This window comes from Staurois parvus, unplaced genomic scaffold (assembly GCF_062004578.1).
Source record: "Staurois parvus isolate SC_StPar_1 unplaced genomic scaffold, SC_StPar_1.0 ptg000218l, whole genome shotgun sequence".
Lineage (NCBI taxonomy): Eukaryota > Metazoa > Chordata > Amphibia > Anura > Ranidae > Staurois > Staurois parvus.
The window spans coordinates 3,447,766-3,470,029 of NW_028318014.1; the positions used below are offsets into that span (position 1 = coordinate 3,447,766).

Here is a 22,264-nt window from a genome sequence, read left to right on the forward strand (position 1 = left end):
ATGGAGGAAGAAGAGAAACATTGGAATACTATTCGGTATCAGTGTGCAAAAATGTATTTGCTTTGGAAGAATAAATCCCCTCCAACATTGGGTGTCCTACAAGTGTGGATGTTGCTGCATTAGGTAAAACTATTAGAATAGTTTTTTTCATATTTTAGAATGGGGTGCCTTGAGACTTTAAAGGGTGCATCAAGATTGTTCATAACTTTAAAGGGTGCCTTGACTGAAAAAAGGTTGAGAAACACTGGTTTAGAGAATCATATAAAACTCACTCTAGACCTGTAAAATTGGGTTGCTTGGAAATAACCTCTATGCTGGACAATGGCATCTATTTATACAGTTCACAATGTGAGAAACATTTTGTGGTAGAATACCAAAACATCTGTGAAGTTTGATTTTCAGGCTTGTTGCAGTAATACAGTGATGGGGGAGTGGCTATAGGTAGTCTTGGAATTAGAGGATCCGACACTCCAGGAAGTGTCATTTCTCTACATGCTTAACAAAATAGATCACTCTTCTTAGGATGAATTAATTGCAGAAGAAAAAAGGTCTAGTGTTAATTGCTACTTTACTGTTTGGACCTATGTATTTGGTAGACCCTACCTATTGTGTTAGAGAGTCTCTTTTTGGCTAGTATACATTAACCAGTTTAGGCTATAAACCAAGACAAACCTTTTTTTATTTTGTAAAGTATTTGGGGTGGTTACAACCTCTATTGGTTTTTTTACTGCTACTACTACTTTCTTTTGGGGAATTTTTTTATTGTGCGGACACTGCAATAGCAAATTAGGGAAATCTTTGCAATGCAAACAGACAGGCATTTTGTTGTAAAATGGGAAAGTGTTAAAATAGAAACTCTGTCGGGTTTTTTCACGTCTGTGTCTGCATTAAAGAGATTTCCCGAAATTTTATGGCTTGGCATTGGCCTCTGGGGCAAGAAGTGAAGGGAAATCCTACAAATATGGTCATAGCCATAAAACCTGACCGTGGTTTTACTATTATCCTTTCCCTACTTTTTGAAAAATGGAAAAAAGGGCTTTGGCTAGAGCTCCACTTTAATCTGCAGATGGAAATTTGAACAGCTGAAAATGATTTTCATGGGCTTGGAAGTTTCCTGTCCAGATTTTAACTGTAGTTTATTTGACATTTTTATAGATTAACCTTTTGATGTTCCAGGTGAACAGAACTCATTCAGACATCCTCAGAGCTTACTCCTACAGGCCGATCAGATTCATCAGGAGACTTTTTATTTAATACACATATCTTGAAGAATTCCTTTGGCTCCAGGGCAGCCAAGCCAAAATGATTCCAACAGGAATTCTGTAAGCCTTTATTGATGTTTTCAACTTTACGTTCTGTTCCAGTCATTCATTCTTTTCACAGATCCAAACCAAAACCAGTGTTTATTGATATCATCAATATGAAAAGCTAAATTGATATTATGATATTCCCCTTTCAACCGCTTCCCTTCTGGAAATGTAAATAGTTCATTGTAGCCAGAAAATGAGGTTGAAAAGACTATTAAAAATCAGGACGTAGCCGCTGGTCGATAAATGACATATTAATACTGTATATGAGGGTATTCTAAAAAGTGGAGGTAAAGGAAAGTGATGCTTATAGCAAATTGTATTATTTTTTGTTCAAAACTACGGCAGGTCAAATGAAATCTGATTGCCTGCTTTTGGCCGGCACTCTTCAACTCTGGTTCTCAATGCTCCTGAACAGTGTATATTTTTCTATTTTCTAAGCAGGCTGCCAAATAAGGTAACTAGTGTAATTTTTTTTAGGTTGAACTGTATTTAAAACTAAACATTTTTTTGCTTTGTAGAGGATAGAGTAAGTGTTCAAACCCTTGTCAGGTTTTTATTGTTGTCTATGTTACATTTGGGCAGATTCACCCTCTTGCTTTGTCCTGATGAACATTGCCTCCAGTATAGAAAACTATGGGAAATCCATAATTTTACAGCTGCCACCAGCACAGGAATAGTGGGGATATATTTCAATAAGCAGAGCACAGATCAGAGCACTGAGGGTCAGTTACATTTGCTTCGAATTTAATACACATTAAGCGCCTACCGCTCCAACATGCTTTTTTTAATGCTTTTGTGATTCTTTGGTGATGCTTCTGTGATGCGTTGGTAATACTTTTTTGAAGCTTGGCAAATGACCTGTGTGGGTTGGTTTTCAGTTTGTGTTAAAGGGGCCCAGTAGAACCCCAGCTCAGTAATGTAATGTAAGATAACTATTTTACTTAAGGAGAAATGCTTTGATTGGTATTCAGTATTCTTAAAAAAAAATTGTGTCCAATGCCACATTTTGAAGCAAGTGTAAATGAGCCCTACGTGTAATTTCACTCTGCTGCCTTGTTCCTTTGTTATCTGCACGAGTCACTTCTGGCAGGAATTCCTGATACTAAGAGATAAAAAGGTGACAGGTGGGTGAGCTGCAGAACAAAGCCTGTGATTGACAGCCTCATCTCTGTTTCTGTGTGCTATGTGGAGGGGAGTGTGTTCCTTCCCTCCAATCAGCTCTCAGAGTTCCTCTTTCTGATATCTGCAGAGTGTAACTTCAGCTTCCCACCCCCTGCTTTCTGAAATCATAGAAAAGCTGTGTAAATTCTTTATTTTGAGCAGATGTATACATGGCTGCAGACAAACAGGTACAACTTATGTAGGAGGAATTGATTCATCTCTGTGTTTCACCTGAGGCCAGTCACTACACTGGGTAAATGCAAGGGTTTATAACCACTTTAGGTCTGGAGAAGTAATTGGATCAATGTCATATTTATATAGAAAGTCAGGAAAAGGTTGAAAAGAACCCCATGGAAAACTAGTCATTCAGAACATCTTTTTTTCTCTTGGCTTCTAAATATAATGTAGCTTGTGCAGTGTTTTTTGTTTAATCGGGATCAGGTATACCCCTTAGATGTATTTTTGTACTATAAAGGAGAAAAGGCTAATTCATTTTTATATTTGTTCTTTTTTTACAGTAAATGTAGTTGCGTTACTTCAAGAATTTTGGGAGAACAAAGAAAAGAGAAAAGCAGTTTTTCCAAGTGAAAGCTTGGTGGCTTATGAATCTGTCCCATCTCCTGACCCGCCATTTGTTTGTTATGTCACCTTACCAGGAGGAAGCTGTTTTGGTAATTTTCAGGTGAGAATTATATTGTTCATTTATCCTAAAAGGTAAACCCTCTCATCAAGTGGCAAATGTTGGAGAAGGGGATGTTAGTGTAATTTGCCCCCAATCCTCTATAAAGTGTAATTTTAAGTCTTGCCCAAGTATTCCCTTCCAACATTCCTATTTCATAAAGTACAAAGCACTCTCCTACACTCTAAAAAATAATGTTTTGGCTCAACAAAAAAAATTAACGCAACAGTTTGCATCAAGCTTTTTAAGTTATGACAATGTCTGGTGAAATTAAGTTGAAGCAACAAACTACATTGCATTGAGGTAATTAGCTTTTCTGATAGAAATGAATGCATTTTTATTTACCGCCAACTTAATTACTGCCATTATAAACACATGTTTTTAAGTTGAGTACTTAAACATATTAAGTTAATTCAAATAGTTTTTCCAGTTTTTCTAAGAAACCTTCAAGTCACGTGTACTTAATTGCTACAATTATGAGCAAGTTTTTTAAAGTTAAAAAGCAGTTAAAAATCAAGTTGATCCAAATTGGTTTTCTGTATTAGTTTTTAGCTTTGTTTTTTTTATACTAGCTTTCAAAAATGAATTAATCAGTTTAGGCTTACACTAGAATGTGTTGCAGAAACCCCGCAATCTGTGTGCATTTCGCGCACCACATTCAAATCGCACTACCCTTGCAGTCTGTAGTGGATGTCAGTGTTGCAAACACAGTGCATTTGCCGGCACCAGATTGCATGGTACAAAACAAAACATGCAATCTGGTTGCACTGTGGTTCAAAAATTGGTGCATGCATGTCTTTGGTGCGATGTGGTGTGATTTGAGCTCATTCAAAATGAATGGGCTCAAATTGCATTACACTGAACCACATGTGAATTGCACAAGAATGTGTTGCAGTTCCTTTGTGATTCACATGCACTTCATTGTGTGAACCAAGGCCTAACAATCCAATTGTTAAACAATTGACATTTTTTGCACACCAAAATCAAATCCTTAAAGTTGTACTGATGAATGAGTAAGCACTTTGCATTAAGATTTTTTTTAATATTGTCTGTCTGGTGCAGAAACTGTTTCTCTACAAGACCTTTGCTATATTGTGCAACAAATTGTGGCAATATAGTGAAGCTATTGGAGGATATTGAAAGTTGATATTTTGTGAGCTTTCTTACAATTTGCTTTATTCTTTCCGCATTACCCTGCGACAACCATTTTGTGAACTGAAATAAAAGTGAAAAATGTCATCTGAGTATGACTGTGCTATGGAACACATACGTTCTTCAGAGAATACTGTACTTGAGACCCATTACTTTAGCACTGGCTTTCAGTCCATCAAGTTCAAGGAACAGTTTTTGAAACAACTGAGACTTGATTTGTGTTAAGTGAATGGGGGTGGAGACTTGCAATGCAGCTCTCAATGTAGAGCAAAATTAAGTTACCAAGTCAAATTTATTAAGGTACCTTAACTTAAATTTCATTGTACAACAATGAATGCAGAAATGTAACTGTACATGACACACAATATTAAGTTGATGTAATTTCCAACATTATCATTTCAACACAACTCATGAAAGTAGGTTTTTAAATGAAAAAGTTTATTTAAACCAATAAATTAGGATTTTTATCTTGGAAATACACATTTAATTAAGTGGTGGTAACAGGTCGCTTGAGTTATTTTTTAGAGTGTACAATTCTCTTCCCTTTTCTGATTAAATTCACCTAGGTTTAGTCTGTGAACTCTTGGGAAAGGTTTTCCTAAATTCCAGATGACTCATCAAGAAGTATAGCTTCAGAATATTCTGTACTTCCTGGAATGGGTCATGTAGTTTTAAAGACTATAAAAGAGAGACACGGAGGCTGCCATTGCTTACCTGTAATTCTGCAAATGCTACTTGCCTGGCTGTTACGTTGACCTTCAAAACTAACCCTGAACAGCTGAGGACCAATCCACACAATGTTTCTAGTTCAGTGGCTTAAATACAGAACAGAGTGTCAACTAGCAGCCAAGTAACTATGTAGCCTTTTCAGCAGGAGTTTAGCAGTGATTGCTTCCACAATTCCCTTAGAGCATGTTTTCTTTCATTTGTACCTTGTGTTAGCTCTTTGCTATCTACAGAGAGAACCAGAATGAACAAGGAGACTTATGCCAAAGAGTCACAGGTCCTACACATCTCTGAGATTTATCAGTAAAAATGAAAAGTTATAGCTAAAGACAAAGGTTTTTTTTTTTTTTTTTTCCCGTTTTTTTGTTTTGGTTGGATGGAGTGGAGAGGGCTTAGAACACCTTTCTTATTTTCATTGTTGTCTGAGCCCCCATTGGGAAGATTCATCCTCTCTATTTCTCCTTTCTACTGGTATCACCGAAAGTAGAAAAAAATCCCAATTTTGGGATTGTTAATAGAAAAGGAATAGAGGGGAAGTCTTCCAATGGAGACACTAATTTTGGTGACAACCAGCAATTCCCAGGAACAGAAAACTCCCTAATGGGACAAAGATGACAAAAAATGTCAGGGGTTATAACACTTCATTATTCCATCCTGAATTTAAAAAAAAAAAAAAGTTTGCCTTTTAGTTCTACTTTAGGATTGGATTCACAAAGGAGCACATCCTTTCCTACCATCCTTACTCATCCACACACAATTAGTTGGAGATACTTTAGTCAAGTAAGCTTCATCCTTTCTGACATAACAGTCTTTTGTGTGCTATAAAACTGTATAACTATATCATATTTAGAGTATAACATTTTGAAATGAAATTAAAAAATGAAAATTTAGTGTAAATATTGTACCATTTTAACCTAACAAACTGAAAAGGCAAAGCCTAGCTTTTTTATGTTATCTAGAATATATTCCATGCACTAATACAAATTCATCAGTAGGTCAAATGGTAAAAATATATTTGTTTAATATTGTATGTGTTTCCTCCTGCATTATTTAACTGTCTTTATTGGTATGCACATTAACTGTGGCAAAGTTAAATCTTTCCCCTCTGTCTGTTAGCATATTTTCACAGTGCCGAGCTTAGACATTCAGTGAAGTATGTAAGAACAGTGTTGCTACTCTGCCCCATGGCTGTCTTTCTTTATAGAAGATCTGTAGTAAAACCCATCCTTCCCTCTACCAACTACTGAACCAAACATTATTAGCTGTATAGTGTATGGCTGTTGGATCGCCTGCACAGCCAACCGCCGCCCTGTAATCATTAGTTGCAAGTTGTGCTTCCATGATAAAGAAATTACCCTGTAAAGGGTCCAAAAGACCCTTTCACAGTTCACTGCATAGATCAGTTTTCCCAGTGGACTGAATCAATTCACTCATTTGTAATTAAGACCTTACTGGTTACAGTTTACGGATCAGTGAACTGTTAACTGAATTTCTACTCTGTATATCAGGTTATACATTTCTCTGGAAGATATTATGAATGACGTTTAGTATGTAGCTCTACTCTTGTCTTTATGTTGATAGGCATTCTGCAGAATGAAATGGGTTGGAAAACTTATCGTGTTCATAGTTAAGTGCCATGTTTACCATGGCTTAATCAAGGAAACCTCCAATTTGTATGTGATGTAAATGTAGGTGAAATTACAGAATGTTTTGGCACCTCGTCGATCATTTAGCATCTCACTTCATGATTTTGTTGCTGCTCCTTTATTACCCAATTACACATTGTATTGATTAACTGTGTAGTCTGCAGAGAGGTCCATGAGATGGCTGTGCTATTTGATGGGGATGTCTAGGTCATAAGACTGGCTAATTAGAATTGCAAATTGTTGGTAGGTAAAAGCATTCAATGTATGTATGTCAAATGTGTATTGAGCTATGGGAGCTATGATTCTGAGCTACAATGCACATGTGTTGGCAGGGAATGTGCTGAGGAGAGTTAGTATACTGGTGCCATATCACTTTTCTACTGCTGCTTCACTGTTCAGTCAAATGGCTGGGGTGTGTTCTTGACCAAGCTGTGATATTGCTGCAAGGGGGGTCAATGCCCTGGCTATGCTGCCTGTCAGTGGTGCCTGGATCACAATACTGACTTCACAAAGTTACAAATCCTTTGGAAGGTAAAGGTTATTGTATATGTATTTAAATACTCTGGTTAGGTGCCTCCCTGGAACTTGGCTTTAAACAAGCTGCTCTTGCTTTGTGAGCTAGTATAACATATGCCAGTAAAACATGGCTGCTTGCATCTGCTTTAAGGCCTTATCCCTTGCTTCACCTTTGGGGAGCGGGGGGAGCAGGTACCCCATTTTGACAGGTACCCACTCCCACTTCTGCTGCGATTGCCTAGGCCAGGGGTGTCAAACTGGTGGCCCTCCAGCTGTTGCAAAACTACCAAGTCCCATCATGCCTCTACCTTTGGTAGTCATGCTTGTAACTGTCAATCTTGCAATGCCTCATGGGACTTGTAGTTTGGCAACAGCTGGAGGGCCACCAGTTTGACACCTGTGGCCTAGGCAATGGGAAGTGGAAGTTGTCCTCCCTCCCCGTAGACCTGCTGGGACATTTGACAGGTCCCAGAAGACTACAGGACCATTCACAGTGTGGAGCTCTACTCGCACATGCGCAGTGGGCACCCGACTGTGAAGCCACAAGCTATCACAGCCAGTTGCCCACACATATTTAAGATGACGGTGCCAAGGAGAGAGGACGGCCGCTGAAACCAGCTGCAGTGATGATACCACTGGATCGAGGGACAGGTGAGTGTCTCTTTTTTGTTTTAAAGTCAGCAGCTACAGTTTTTGTAGCTGCTGACATTTTTTATTTTTTTTTTACATTTTGACTGGAGCTCTGCTTTAATAAATGTGTGTTATAACATTCACTAAGACCTCTCTTAGCCATTACTGAATACCTGTACTCACAAACTGGAGCTTTTACTGAATCTGGATGATCTTGGTAAAGATCCAAAGATATTCTGAAGCAATCATATTTGTATATAAAAACATCACTGCTCCTGATATGTTGATGCCTTGTTGAAATATGTGGCTAGAGAAGTACTGTTATGTAAATATTTCCTTTAATCTTGATACATACACAATTATTTCTGTATAAATGTAGGAAATGTTTTGTTGATAGAAATCATTGTTATTCCAATAAGTGTGATTGTTTTGATACAGTGTAAATATTGGTTCTATATTATCAACTTCTGTGACCATGGAATGCAGAACTAGTTACTACTTTTGGCCTCACTCTTTAGGGAATATTTCATTATTTATTTTTCTGACTTTGTCCAAGCTTCAGTTTCCACTAAAAATAAATATGATTTTGGATGACTGAGCTTCACATCATAGAGTCAAGTTTTATATTACATTTTAAAGCAGACCTTCACCCAAATAATAGTTACTCTCGTTCTCTTCTTCCCCTCATCCTCTAACAAAATTGCAGGTTTTTTTCAGGGAGCAAATCCCTTTTTTTGATGGTACCCACTCCACTTCCTCAGTCCTTAGATAGGAGAGGATGACATCACCACGGCCATCTCCCCTCAACCACCCCTTACCCACCAACATCCTCCTGGGATAATATTACACTTCTCCGGAGACTACGTGACCAGTTGTCCTGCACCCCTCAATCTTGGGCATGTACAGTGGGGAACCAGCTGGCTCCTGAAGCCATGATGGTGGCAATGAAGATCCAAAGTCCTGAGAAGGATAGGCTGTGGAGAAGACAGCACCGGGGCATCTTGGGCTGGTAAATATCTGTTTCTTAAAAGTCAGCAGCTGCAGTATTTTTCACACGCTTGGGTGAAGTCAGCATTCTAGGACTAGGCAGCATTCACACAACAAATAAATAACACATTTAAACTGGCAGCTGATGAGATATCATATGCTCCATTCCACTTGTTTTTTCTTCACAGTCTCAGCGAATAGTGAGGAATGTACATTTAAGAGAACTGTGATTTGATAGATATAGTAAATCCATTGCGTGGAACATGACTAAAATTAATGAGTTTGGTATACTAAGGCTAAACTTGCCAGATATGAGGGAACTCTCCCCTCAATATGTAAGTATGCACAGATGCTTGCGCATCATGGCAGACTTCCATCTGAGTTTGCTCTCCTCCATTACTGCTATGGGTGCCTCCATCATCTTCCCTTCTTTTTCTTCCAGCCTGGTGTCTTCTGTCTTTAGCCACTTATGATTTAACTCATGTGCATGTGCACTGAAGTTGCATCATCCCCAATTAATTCTCAGCTTGCTAGGCAAGTATATTAGGCATTTAAGCAAGTATATTCTGCCTAATAAAACTGTACATTTTTACCTTAGTTCCACTTTAAAAGAGCACTCCAGTATACAACTGAACACCTGAATTACTTAAAATCAAGTTACATACAGGATGCTTGCTTTCTAGTTTTTCCATGTGCAAGCTGCATTATTAGTTGTATAATGAATATGAAAATGAACTGCTTTATGTGTGGCTTCATGATCATGCAAATCTTTTGTAAGCAGATATAAGCATGGTGCTCTGTGCTCTCATGTCCTCATGCACCATTCTTCTGTCACCAGACAAAAGCAGTGAAACTGTGCATGCCTGCACACTGGATTTCTTACTTGTAGAGTAGCCTGGGAGGTTTAGATTCCAGGGCACATCAATATGCTAATGGAAAACATATCTTTTGGTAACCAGATCTGGCCTGATTCTTCCAATAGTCTGCTCCTGGGTTTTATCTTTTAATATACAGTGAGTTGTAGGAGTGGAAAGAACTGGCAGTCCTAGAAGATGGTCATTATTCGCTTGTTATAAGAACTGGTATATGGGGGCTAATAAAACTACCAAGGCAAAACCAATGTAGTCTAAGAGGTACCAAAGCAAGATTTGAGCATGGTTGGGGATATTGTCAGAAGTAACCAATGCAAAACTTCAAAACAAGAGAGTGCAAACATGCAGTCAGGAATAACAAAGTAAAAGCAGGTAGACTTTAAATGAAAAACAAAGGAGTTGAGCAACAAAGATTGTAAATATTTACACCCTCAAACTAACTGCAATGGAAAACAAGTGATGACAAAAAGAGACAAAATCACCAAAAGAATGAGCCATCAAGGGCTGACCCAGTATCAACCATTTGAAGACTGGCCACGTCAAAAGGATCAGTCATCAAGTACCGACACATAACCAGCCATTTAATGCTTGGCCATGCCACAAATGGCCGATTTCACAAGAGATAATTAGTGAACACCCATATGGATAAAGAATTATCCATTTATTTCTGTTGCTTTTCAAAAACACTAGTGCAAGAAAACAGTCTGAAAATGTGCTAAACTGTACTTTTGTTAGAAACTAAATGTACGTAATGTTTTGTGCACTGTGTGCAGAATTATTAAGCAAGTTGTATTTTTGAGGATTCATTTTATTATTGAACAACTACAGTGCTCTTGGTCAGTCCAAAATGTTAATAGACCTCAAACCTGAATATTTAGGAAAGTAAAAGTGTTAGTATGTAGAATTGTTATGCAACTAAATGAAAAATGAAAATTTTCCCATTTCACTTGTTCATTTTCATCTGGTAAAGTGAGAATAGTAAACAACTTAGAACTTACAAATAAACATTTCTGACATTTAAAAAAAAAATCAGTGACCAATATAGCCCTTCTTTTCAATAACAGTCATAAACCTTCCATTCATGGAGTCTGTGGTTTCTTGATCTGTTGACGATCCACGTTTTGTGCAGCAGCAACCACAACCTCCCAGACAATGTTCAGAGAGGTGTACTGTTTTCCTTCACTGTAAATCTCCCATTACAGAAGGGCCCACTAGTTCTCAATAGGGTTTGGGTCAGGTGAGGAAGGGGGCCATGTCATTATTCTTTCATCTTCAGGCCTTTACTGGCTAGCCATGCAGTACTTTGATGCATGCAATGGAGCATTGCCCTGCATAAATATCATGGGCTTCTTGAAAGATGCAGACTTTTTTTCCTGTACCACTACTTGAAGACACTGTCTTCTAAAAACTGGCAGTAGGTTCGGGAGTTGATTTTGAGTCCATCTTCAACCCAAAAATGTCCAACTAGCTCATCAATAAACCAGCCCATACCAGTACCCCACCTCCACCTTGCTGGCATCTGAGCCAAAGTGGAGCTTTGTGCCCATTACTGATCCAGCCACGAGCCCATCCATTTGGTCCGCCAAGAGTCACTCTCATCTCATCAGTCCATAAAACTTTTGAAAAATCTGTCTTCATATATTTCTTGGCCCGGTCTTGACGTTTTAGCTTATGTGTCTTGTTCAGTGGTGGTTGGATTTCAGCCTTCTTTAACTTTGCCATGTCTCTGAGCACTATACACCCTGTACTTCTGGGCACTCCAGGTAGGTTGCAGTTCTAGAATATGACAGCACTGGAGAATAATGGGTTCCTTGTTGCTTCACATTTGATTTTTCTAAAATCTTTGGCAGTTCATTTGTGTCTTTTTTTTTTCTCAACACGTTTCTTGTGACCCTGTTGACTATTTGCAACAAAACGTTTGATGGTTCTGTGATCACAATCCAATATATTAGCAATTTCAAGAGTGCTGCATCCCTCTGAAAGACTTTTTACAATTTTTGATTTTTCAGGGTCAGTCAAATCTCTTTTTTGGACCATTTTGCTTGAGGAAAAGAAGCTGCCTAATAATTATGCACACCTTGCTATAGGGTGTTGATCTCTTTAGGCCACATCCTCCCTCATTACACAAATACACATCACTGGATATGCTTAAATCCAATAAGCATTCAAATTTATATAGCATGGAATTGTATACTATGCATAAAATGATGATTTGGTCAAAATACTCACATGCCTAATAACTGTACACAGTGGGGGTTATTTACTAAAATGGAAGAGTTCAAAACCTGGTGCAGCTCTGCATAGGAACCAATCAGCTTTTCAGATTTTGTTGCCAAAGCTTAACTGAACAAGCTGAAGTTAGAAGCTGATTGGCTACCTTGCACAGCTGCACCAGATTCTGAGTGCACCCGTTTTTGTAAATCTGCCCGGCAGTGTAGAAGTTTTGAGGAGGGAAGACTAAAAGCTGACGCTTCATTTAAAAAGATATAAAACATAAAATTAATTCTGCAATTGTAACATCTCAGACATGGAATCTTCTCGGCTGCTGTACAGCTCAGCTAATATAAGGCTCCCCAATAGGAATGTCAGTTATCTATATCATTAAAAAAGTACATTTGCCATAATCCTGTAGACCATATATTTTATGGGGAGTTCATTAAAGACGGATTCTCTGTAATAATGGTGAAAAGCTTTTTTTTGTGTGTAGTATTCATTTCCAAACTGTGCATTGTCTGGGATCCTGGGAAAGTTGTAGAAAAGGTCTGTTGCATTTCAGATAAACATGATAAGCCAAAAATATATTATATTTAAGGAATTCCTAGGAGTATTTTTCCCTCGGGGATAGATACAGCTTTGCTGATTACTCTTTCGTGCAATGCAGCATTCTAAAAGGATTTAATAATATTCTTGATCATTAAGCTATAACTGGAATGGATGATTGTTCATTTTTTTCGGAACAGCAGTTCTTTACATGAACTCTTTACTGTGAACCATGCAATAAAACATAAGCAATAGTGGAGTCTTATAACGGTATGGCCATTATCACTGGATACAGTTTCATTGCAGATACCCACAGTTATCACAACACAAGCCGTTGGTTTAAAACCTTCAAATATAACAGTACATAAATTTAAAGAACATTTTAATAAAACTGCCAGCAGATCACATGATTGTGTTAGATCATTAACATTATCAAGAATGAGAATCAATACCAACATTTTGAATTTGAATAAATAGAATTATATTATATACATTCAAAATGTAAAATCAGTATTGTAGATGAGGAAAATGCTCCCTGTCAATAAGATAGTATTGATTGCTTCAAAGTGTACTTTGCTACTTCAAAGTATACTTTTTATGTTTTGATAAAAAATACATTTTTTATGCTATATGTTATTGGGTGTTATGTACAATTTTACTTAAGAGTTGTAGTTTGATGTTTTATGAATATAAATACTTTATTTGTGGTTAGATTGTGTTGGGTGGGTGACTTATCCTCTAATCCTTCCATTTTTTACTGACAGCACATATTATATGTCTGTGCTTTTAAAAATAGTTCTGTGCCATTTTTGGCTGTCTTGTAAATCCTCAAAACCACATGGTATGGTCATGAAACCGTACAACAATTTCCATTTCCCACAGTAAGACCTGCGCTAGCCCCAACTGATCTGACATTTGGCTCCCCTCTTCCTGAACTCAGCCACTCACTGCTTTATGGTTTCAGCAGATGTTTTTGCTTCTAATAACATTAGAGGTTTTTTACTTTTTTCATTCAGATTTTTTTTTATTTCTGATGATCTCTTGTCCTATATATGATCAGGTTTAAGCCTCTTCAACTGTCTCTGATCTGCTCTGTTTTATGTTATTATTCAGTTGACTAGAATTTCTGTTCCACATTGCAGGTATATAATATATTGGTGTTAAGCAATGGGGTTCATTTACTAAAGGAGAGCACGCTGTTCACTTTGCAAGGAAATGTTCACTTTGCAATGGTATTTTCCCATAGTTAATGAGGTAAACCTCTGCTGACTTCCATCACCCAGTCATGCACAAGCAAAGAAACATTTTTTTTTTCCCAACATGCAATTGGATATTCTTTGCAAAGTCAATTTTCACTACATTTACTAAGCTAATGGAAAATTCCCTTGCAAAGTGAACAGCCTATTTGCCTTTTGTAAATTAACCACACTGTATAAATGAAAATGTAAAATGGTCTTCTATTTTATTTTAATCACATAGTATGAATTCATATAGATTAAGCAGTTTAGAAAGAGATTAGTTTATTCTTGTCATTCTAGAACCCTGGTGTAAAAAGCATTTCTAAGTGCTACTGTGGTGAGATAGGCTGGGGTAGAAACTTTTATATTAGATGGATCACCGTTATCATAAAAGTGCAATAGCACTCCAATGTCCTTTAAGGCTAGGTTCACATTAGTGCAGCTGCTATATGGTCTGATTTTCAATGGAAGTATGTAGTGTGACTTGTTTGTATTGTTAATGCATTTTATTTTATTTACTACGGCATTTTGACTCAACAAGGGTGCGTCATTGGTTGTTAAGGATCCAGCCAGGTCCTAACAACCAATCACTCATCTTTGTTGTCAGCCAGGGGATTCCCTGCGGACTGCAGAATGTAGTCCAACCCAGGGGCGGACTGACAATTTGTGGGGCCCCCGGGCATTAGGAAATCATGGGGCCCCTTTGTCCTCACCCACACTCAAACCACACCCAAAAAAAGCATATGAAAGGTACCAGGGGCATGTCATGGGGCCCCCTACTGACCCCGGGCCCTCGGGCAGTGACCGAGTGCCTAAATGGTCAGTCCGCCCCTGGTCCAACCCCACTCCAAAAATAAAAAAGTTAAGAGGTCCCCCCAAAATCCATACCAGACCTTTATCTGAGCATGCAGCTCCTTATGCCATGAAAGGGGGAGATGAGTGTGCGGTTCCCCCAAACCATACCAGGCCACATACCAGAGGTGCTTTGCTCATGTTGATGAGAACAAGGGCCTGTTCTCCATAACCCTGGCCCTGTGGTTGTGGGGGTGCTGGGGTGTGACTTATCAGAATCTGGAAGCCCTCTTTAACAAGGGGGTCTTCAGATCCCGGCCCCCCCCTGTCTATATATGGTAAACTACATCACTGGGTGGCTCTTCCCCCTTGTGACATCATTTACGCCACCCCTTATTTATATACAGTAAGTGTGGGAGGGTGGATCTGTCGTTCAGCGGTGGCAAGCAGTGAGAGAGGTCTGGAGTTGGCGGCCGACAGGTTTTTTTTGGGGAATGAGTAGGGTTACTATGTATCCTATACTCATTCACTTGAGGTGGCCGGGATATCTGATAATTCACCCCCCACACCCTCAAAACCACCGGGCCAGAGTTGTGGGAAAGAGGGCCTTGTCCTCATCAACATGGGGAGAAGGTGCGTTGCCAGGAGGGTCCCCACTGACAAAGTACCCACCCATGTTGAGATCATGTGGCCTGGTATGCTCAGGAGGTGGGTCACATGCTCGTCTCTCCTCCTTTCCTGGACTCCTGGGCTACATGCTTGGATAAGGGTCTGGTATGGAATTTGTGGGGGACTGCCACACTGTTTTTTTTTTTCCAGTTTTACTGATAGCTTATTTGTTTACATTCTACTGTAAGCCAGGAGTCCCCCTGGCTGACAGCAGAGATGGTTCACTAGTTATTAGGACAACGACTCCTTAACAACCAATGATTCATCCCTGCTCTTACAACAAGGAGTCAGTAGTTGTGAGGATGCCGACAGATGAAGGCTCCTAACCAACCAACAAAAACCGCAGGCAAAAATGCGAAACAAATGCACGTACATGCATTTTTGGTGCATCTTCATTCATATCTATGGGATATAAAATTGTGCTGCATTGCACCAAAGTTGCACAGATACCTTCCCCAAAGTCACATCACAGTTGCATTGCATTGATGTGATCAAGTACTACTGACATATGTAAATGTTATTTCCATTGTCATGCGATTCTGTGCAAATTGCATTTGAAAGCGCACAAACTCATATGAAAGCAAGAGCAACAGAAATCAATAGAACATTTTCAGTCGATCAAGTTATTAATTTAACCACTTGCCCTCCAGAGAATTTACCCCCCTTCCTGACTAGGCCATTTTTTGCGATACAGCGCTGCGTTACTTTAACTGACAACTATGCGGTCATGCAACGCTGCACCCAAATTAAATTTCTCTTCTTTATTTTCCCCAAATGGAAATTTCTTTCAGTGGTATATGATCACCTCTGTTTTTTTTATTTTTTGGGCTATAAACAAAAAATTAGCAACAATTTTGAAAACAATTTTTGCTCTTAAACATGTCCAATAATAAAATTTTAAAAATCAAATTTCGGCATAAATATAGGCCAAAGTTTATTCTGCTACATGTCTTTGCTAAAACAATCCCAATACATGTACATTAATTGGTTTTACGTGAAAGTTATAGCATCTACAAATGGAGGTATAAATACTGAAATTTTTTTTTTTTACTAGTAATGTCGGCATTCAGCGACTTATTGTGGGACTGCGACAGGCATTCTGACACTGGGGGAAAATGACTAACTGCCACTGACATCCCCAGTGGCACTAATAAAGTGATCACTGCTAATAAAAAGCATTGACACTGCACTAATGACACTGGGCAGGAAGGGGTTAACATTTGTGGGGATCAAAGGGTTAACTGTGTGCTGTGTGTGTTTTACATAGTGTGCTGTGTGTGTTTTACTGTGTAGGCAGACCTCTCCCCTGTCAGTTCTGCCAACGATCACCGAGTCCCAGCCCGGTCATTAACATGCCAATAGAGGTGCCAATGGCGGTGCGGGTAGGGTGCGCGCACACATGCCCCCTACCGGTAAAATACAAAATCACGTGTATATATACAGGATTTTGCGCATCCCTGCCGCCCTGTAACAGTACTTCTGCTATAGGCCAGTTGGGAGCGATTAAAGTTCACATGGCTTAATCATTCCTATTATATTTGTTTGGGGTCTGTGTGTAAAGATGACAATCTCTGGCCCCAATCTTCTTTTCCCAAGCAGTGCAGCTTTTATGTACAGGGTGTCCCTAAAGTCTGGACATATAGGAAATATCACTATTTGTTTTTTTCTCAATATAGATTTTGCCTATGTGTCCAGACTTTAGGTACACCCTGTATATGAAATGTGCCTGATCCAGATTCAGTAACAATCATCCATTCCAACCCTCTAGAATAGCTTTTGATATAAATCATTTTCTACCTATATGGTGTTTCATGTTCATTTGTCTGCTTCCATTTCCATGCATTTCTGCAATAAAGACATTCTTAGCTGTGGGGATAATGTAGGTGATAAGTGATATATAAAAAAATGGCTTGATTAAATAAGGTGCTCAATGCTCACTAACAAATGTGATAATAACTTCATGGATACCAAAGTGCTTTATTTGCTTATTCATATAATAAAATAGATTACATGTTTTTATTATATTTATGTGTCTGTCTTAATTTGCGCATATAAACCAATGATTTATATCATTTATATATTTTATTTTGATAGTTTGGACTCCTCGTTGTAGCGTAGGTTGCTAAGCAAATTTAGCTTTGGCTCCTTCTGTATTCAGGAGAGCAGTAGCTGTTTGTTCTGGCCTATTCAGGGTCTCACAGGCCGGGAGTTTGATTGCTTACCCCTGCCTCTAGAAGAAGCTTCCAGATCTTAAGGCAGGAGATTCAAATTGACCAACTTGAATATTTATCAGGTTCTGGCCAATCTCAGGAGGGGAAGCGTCCAGAAGGGGGGTAGAATGTAGATAAATAGTCTGAGGCACTGGAGAGCAAGGTTCCTTCTCTCCAGAAAGGATCCAGAGATGTAGGGGCTGCTGCTTTCTGGCAGCCGTTGGACTGAACAGGTGCTCCAGAGGCCTTAGAGATGCCAAGACAAAGAACTTGAATAGACTTTGCTCAGAACCGATTACAGAACCACACCACAAGGGATCTAGTCTTGAGTATACCAGTAGACTTAGAAAAAAACATTTTTTTCCCCTTTTTTTTTACAGTAATAATGGAAATTTTCAGAAAAATTTTAAAAACATTCAGTGTGGAGTAGTTTCATACATTGAAAGTCATTTTATTACACTGGGAACATGAAATGCAGTGTATATAAAAGTATTATGCTTAAAATAAAAGTACAGCTTATTCAGTAAATAAACTAAACTTACTTTTTAAAATCATAGTTTTTATTACAAATGCAATAACAAGGACTACATATGTTAAGAACATTTCAACTATACATAAGAACAGGTAACCCCCTCCCCCCTCTCTCAAAAGCAACACAAAAAGCAAGAAACCATCAACATAGAAAAAACTAAACCAGATTTGTGCCCTAACACCAATAGAGTTTCTGGACAGAGATCTCCAGAGGGAAAAGTTGCTTGCACTTTCATTATGGTCCTCATCGTTTTATTTCATAAAGTATTTTTTTAAATATTTTTAGGACACCTCTGTCATTCAAAGATGTGTTTTGTCATCCTTGTAGCATTTGGAAAATAATATTTCTTTTTACAATATTTTTTACAATATTTTCAAATTGCAGCTTTAGGAGAAATTGCACTGTGGAAATGTTTCCAAACTCTATGTGTTGGTCTCACCATTTTACTGAGAGGAGGAAAATAAAAAACAATTTACTGAGAACACTATGGATAAACATTATGCCGTGAAGGCAGAGAACATTATTATTAGGAATCCTTTAACCACCACTTGCCCTCCTGAGGATTTTCCTCCTGTCTCGACCAGGCCATTTTTTGCATTACGTCGCTGCATAACTGACAATTGCGCGGTCATGCAATGCTGCACCCAAATGAAATTTACATCATTTTTTTCCCCCCACATATTGAGCTTTCTTTTGGTGGTATTTGATCACCTGTGTAGTTTTTATTTTTTGCTCAGGGAGCTCGCAGCGCAGCGATCGCCGGTGCGCTGTGTCCCTCGGACACAGCTGATCACGGAAAGAGCCGAAGCTGTCGGCTCGGTCATGTGATCAGCTGTGTCCAATCACAGCTGATCACATGTAAACACGCAAATGCCGGTTATCGGCATTTCTCTCCTCTCGAGCTGTCACGCTGACAGCTCGAGAGGAGAGCCGATAATCGGCTTTCCACGGAGGGGACATGTACACTGATGATCAGGGCACTGATGATCAGTGTGCCCTGATGATCAGTGTGGCCCCAGAAGTGCCACCTGTCAGTGTCCATCAGTGCCAGCAGTCAGTGCTCATCAGTGCCATGTGCCAGTGCCCATCAGTGCCACATCAATGCCACATATCAGTACATACCAGTGCACATCAATGCCACATATCAGTGCCCATCTGAGCTGCGTTTCAATGTCACCCATCAGTGCTAGTCAGTGCCACCTATCTATGCCAATCAGTGCCACCTATCAGTGCTGCCAATCAGTGCCACCTATCAGTGCCAGTCAGTGTCGCCTATCAGTGCCACGTATCAGTGCTAGTCAGTGCCACATATCAGTGCCAGTCAGTGCCGCCTAACAGTGCCAGTCAGTGCTGCCTACTTGTGCCAGTCAGTGTTGCCTATCAGTGCCGCCTATCAGTGCCATATATCAGTGTCATGTATCAGTGCTGCCTTTCAGTGCCCATCAGTGATGCCTGTCAATGCCCATAAGTGCAATCTACCAGTGCCTCCTCATCAGTGCCCATCAGTGCCACCTATCAGTGTCCATCAGTGCAGCCTATCAGTGCCCATCACTGCAGCCTCATTAGCGCATATCAGTGAAGGAGAAAAATCACTTATTTACAAAATTGTATAACAAAAACTAAGAAAAAACGTTTTTTTTTCAAATTTTTCACTGGTTTTTGGTTTGTTTAAGAAAAAATAAAAATCCCAGAGGTGATTAAATACCACCAAAAGAAAGCTCTATCTGTCTCAAAAACATGATAAAAATTTCATATGGGTACAGTGTTGCATGACCGCGCAATTTTCATTCAAGGTGTGACAGCTCTGAAAGCTGGAAATTGGCCTGTGCAGGAAGGGGGTATAAGTGCCCTGTAGGCTAGTAGTTAAACATGTCCAGTAAAACAATTTAACAAATCTAATGTCATCATGAATTTACACCAAAATGTATTCTACTACATGTCTTTGCTAAAAAAAAAAAAAATACCTGTAAATTAATTGGTTTACATGAAAGTTATAGCGTTTGCAAATGGCGGTATATATACTGGAATTTTTTTTAATTTTTTATTTTTGCTAGTAATGGTCGTGATCAGTGACTTATAGCGGGACTGCGGCAGACATTCTGACACTGGGGGGAACTGATTTGGTGTCACTGACATCCCCAGTGACACCAATACAGTGATCAGTGCTAAAAAAAAGCACTGACACTGTACTAATGGCACTGAGCAGGAAGGGGTTAACATGTGGGGCGATCAAAGGGTTAACTGTGTGCAGGGAGTATTTTACTAGGGGGCTGTGTCAGTGTGCTTCACTGTAATCACACTGCTCTGGATGGCTGTGCTGTGTACCCGTGCCACCCTGTAGCAGTATTTCTGCTATAGGGTGGATGGGAAGCAGTTAAAGGTTATAAAGATACACTTATCTGTCAATTAAGGCCTGAGATGAGGACAGAAACTATCATCTACTGTATCTCAACAATCACCCAACTGTAGGAGGTACAAGATGGAGCCCACAAGCAAACTAAACTGAAGCCTCTCCCCTGCAGTGCCCCTTACAGCAGAAATGCATATTTCTTTTGTTTCAGAACTGCATTGAGAAGTATAGTGTTTCTTGAATTGTATTCCAGGATTTGCTTGTCTTAGTTGATAGAACTTGAAATAATTTAAGACTTTATAATCTATAAAGTCTCAGAAATCTTTTTAGAAAGGTCTTTATGTTATATTTGAATACCAGGTTATAAATATATCATTCATCATTGTAAAAGAACATATTTCAAACTCTTTTCGCCCCAGCTTCTTCCCAGAAGGAGCACAAGTGAAGGGGGTGCACTGTGATGTAAGGGAGAGTGGGGGGACTTTTGACATCTAATGTAAGGGGAGATGGGGGACTGTGGATATCCATCTTACAGATACAACTGGCCAACCATAATGCTTATGAGGCCCTCAATGAAATTGAGTTTGACACCCCTGCCCTAGACTGTTTATTGGAGCAGGAATGAATGGACTACTGCTTGGGGGACTGGTGGCCCCTGTACTGTTTGGGAAAGAGACAGTTAATAGCTGCATCCTCTGCAGAGGTATTGCTACAATATACTGTAGGTGCCTTGAGCTTCTCTGTAGAATTTTTTCAACTCACAAACAAAAATTTGATTTAATGCAGCTCACTGGTCCTTGGATGTCAGCTGCATTTGTTTTTCTTTTTTTTTTCAGGCTTTTTTTTTCTTTATTTCCACCTGAAAATCCTGTGAAAAACACATTTCATAATCCTTCATAAGTAGGTTCATTGGTTGTCACATAGGCTGGACGTCAAACATGTCTGCCTTGGTTCTTGGCTATTACATAGTGGATTGGTAGTTTATAATATAAAGATAAGGTTCAATGTGATTTCTTTTAAGTTTATAGGAAGTGACAAGATAAATAAGCATTTCTGTACTTGCTGAAAAGGACACATGAATGCAACAACTACATCTAAAGACTGGTGAGCTGCAATATATTGCAATTTTGGTTTGGGTTTTCATAGGCTTTAAACCTAATACCACTGGTACTTCACATGGGTTTGATGTAGTTTAGTGACATTTCATGTACATGTTTTCACACATACCACTATATTGTGTATATGTGCATACACATCTATATACTCTATTTAAAGGAGAGATTTCAAGCTTCTAGTCCAAAGACCATAATACACACATAATGTAAAAAAGAGAGGCCATGGAAAATATATTATCCCTATATTTCACAGTGACATTTCCTGTCACAGCAGACTGTATCACCGGATGTACCTGTTGGAAAGAGTCCGTAATGCTCAAACAGTGTATTTAGATATTTCTCACCTGGGAAGAGAACTTCTATTGGCTGTACATTCATTTCAGTTCACTTACTTTTGTAGCATAGCCCATGTTTCCTAACTAATAAATCATTCCAAGTGTATTAGCAGCCAAAGGAAATCACTATAAACCACTTGAGAAATAGTATGCAAGAAAAACAATCTACAAAAAAAGAAAATAATAGTAATTATGTCATTCTTCTCTTGTTATTTTTATTATGTAGTAATAGTAACCGTACATAACATATAAAATGATATAAGCAAAACATAAACGCCTTTTTAAGGAAAGAATTGTCCTTGGCCAAATAAACCATAATGCAAAATATTTGCATACTTGTGCGCATATCGGAATGACTTCTTGTGAAATGTCTGCCTCTCGATTAGTTGTTACATTGAATTGAGATACTTTTTGACCTCTGTAATAAAAGTATAGGGATTACTAAAGCTGGAGAACTCAGCGACTGGTGTAGCTGTGCATGGTAGCCAATCAGCTTCTAGCTTCAGTTCATTCAGTTAAGCTTTGACAATAAAATCTGGAAGCTTATTGGTTTCTATGCAGAACTGCACCAGATTTTGCACTCT

General features: G+C 38.9%; 1 protein-coding gene across 1 annotated transcript in view; it reads left to right on the forward strand.

Annotated features, from left to right (window-relative positions):
* LIX1 (limb and CNS expressed 1) overlaps positions 1-22,264 on the forward strand; it is a 202,192-nt gene that overhangs the window by 54,778 nt on the left and 125,150 nt on the right. The window contains exon 2 of the mRNA XM_089679122.1: positions 2,990-3,153. Coding sequence (XP_089535248.1) covers positions 2,990-3,153 — 164 coding nt within the window. The remainder of the gene's footprint in view (positions 1-2,989; positions 3,154-22,264) is intronic.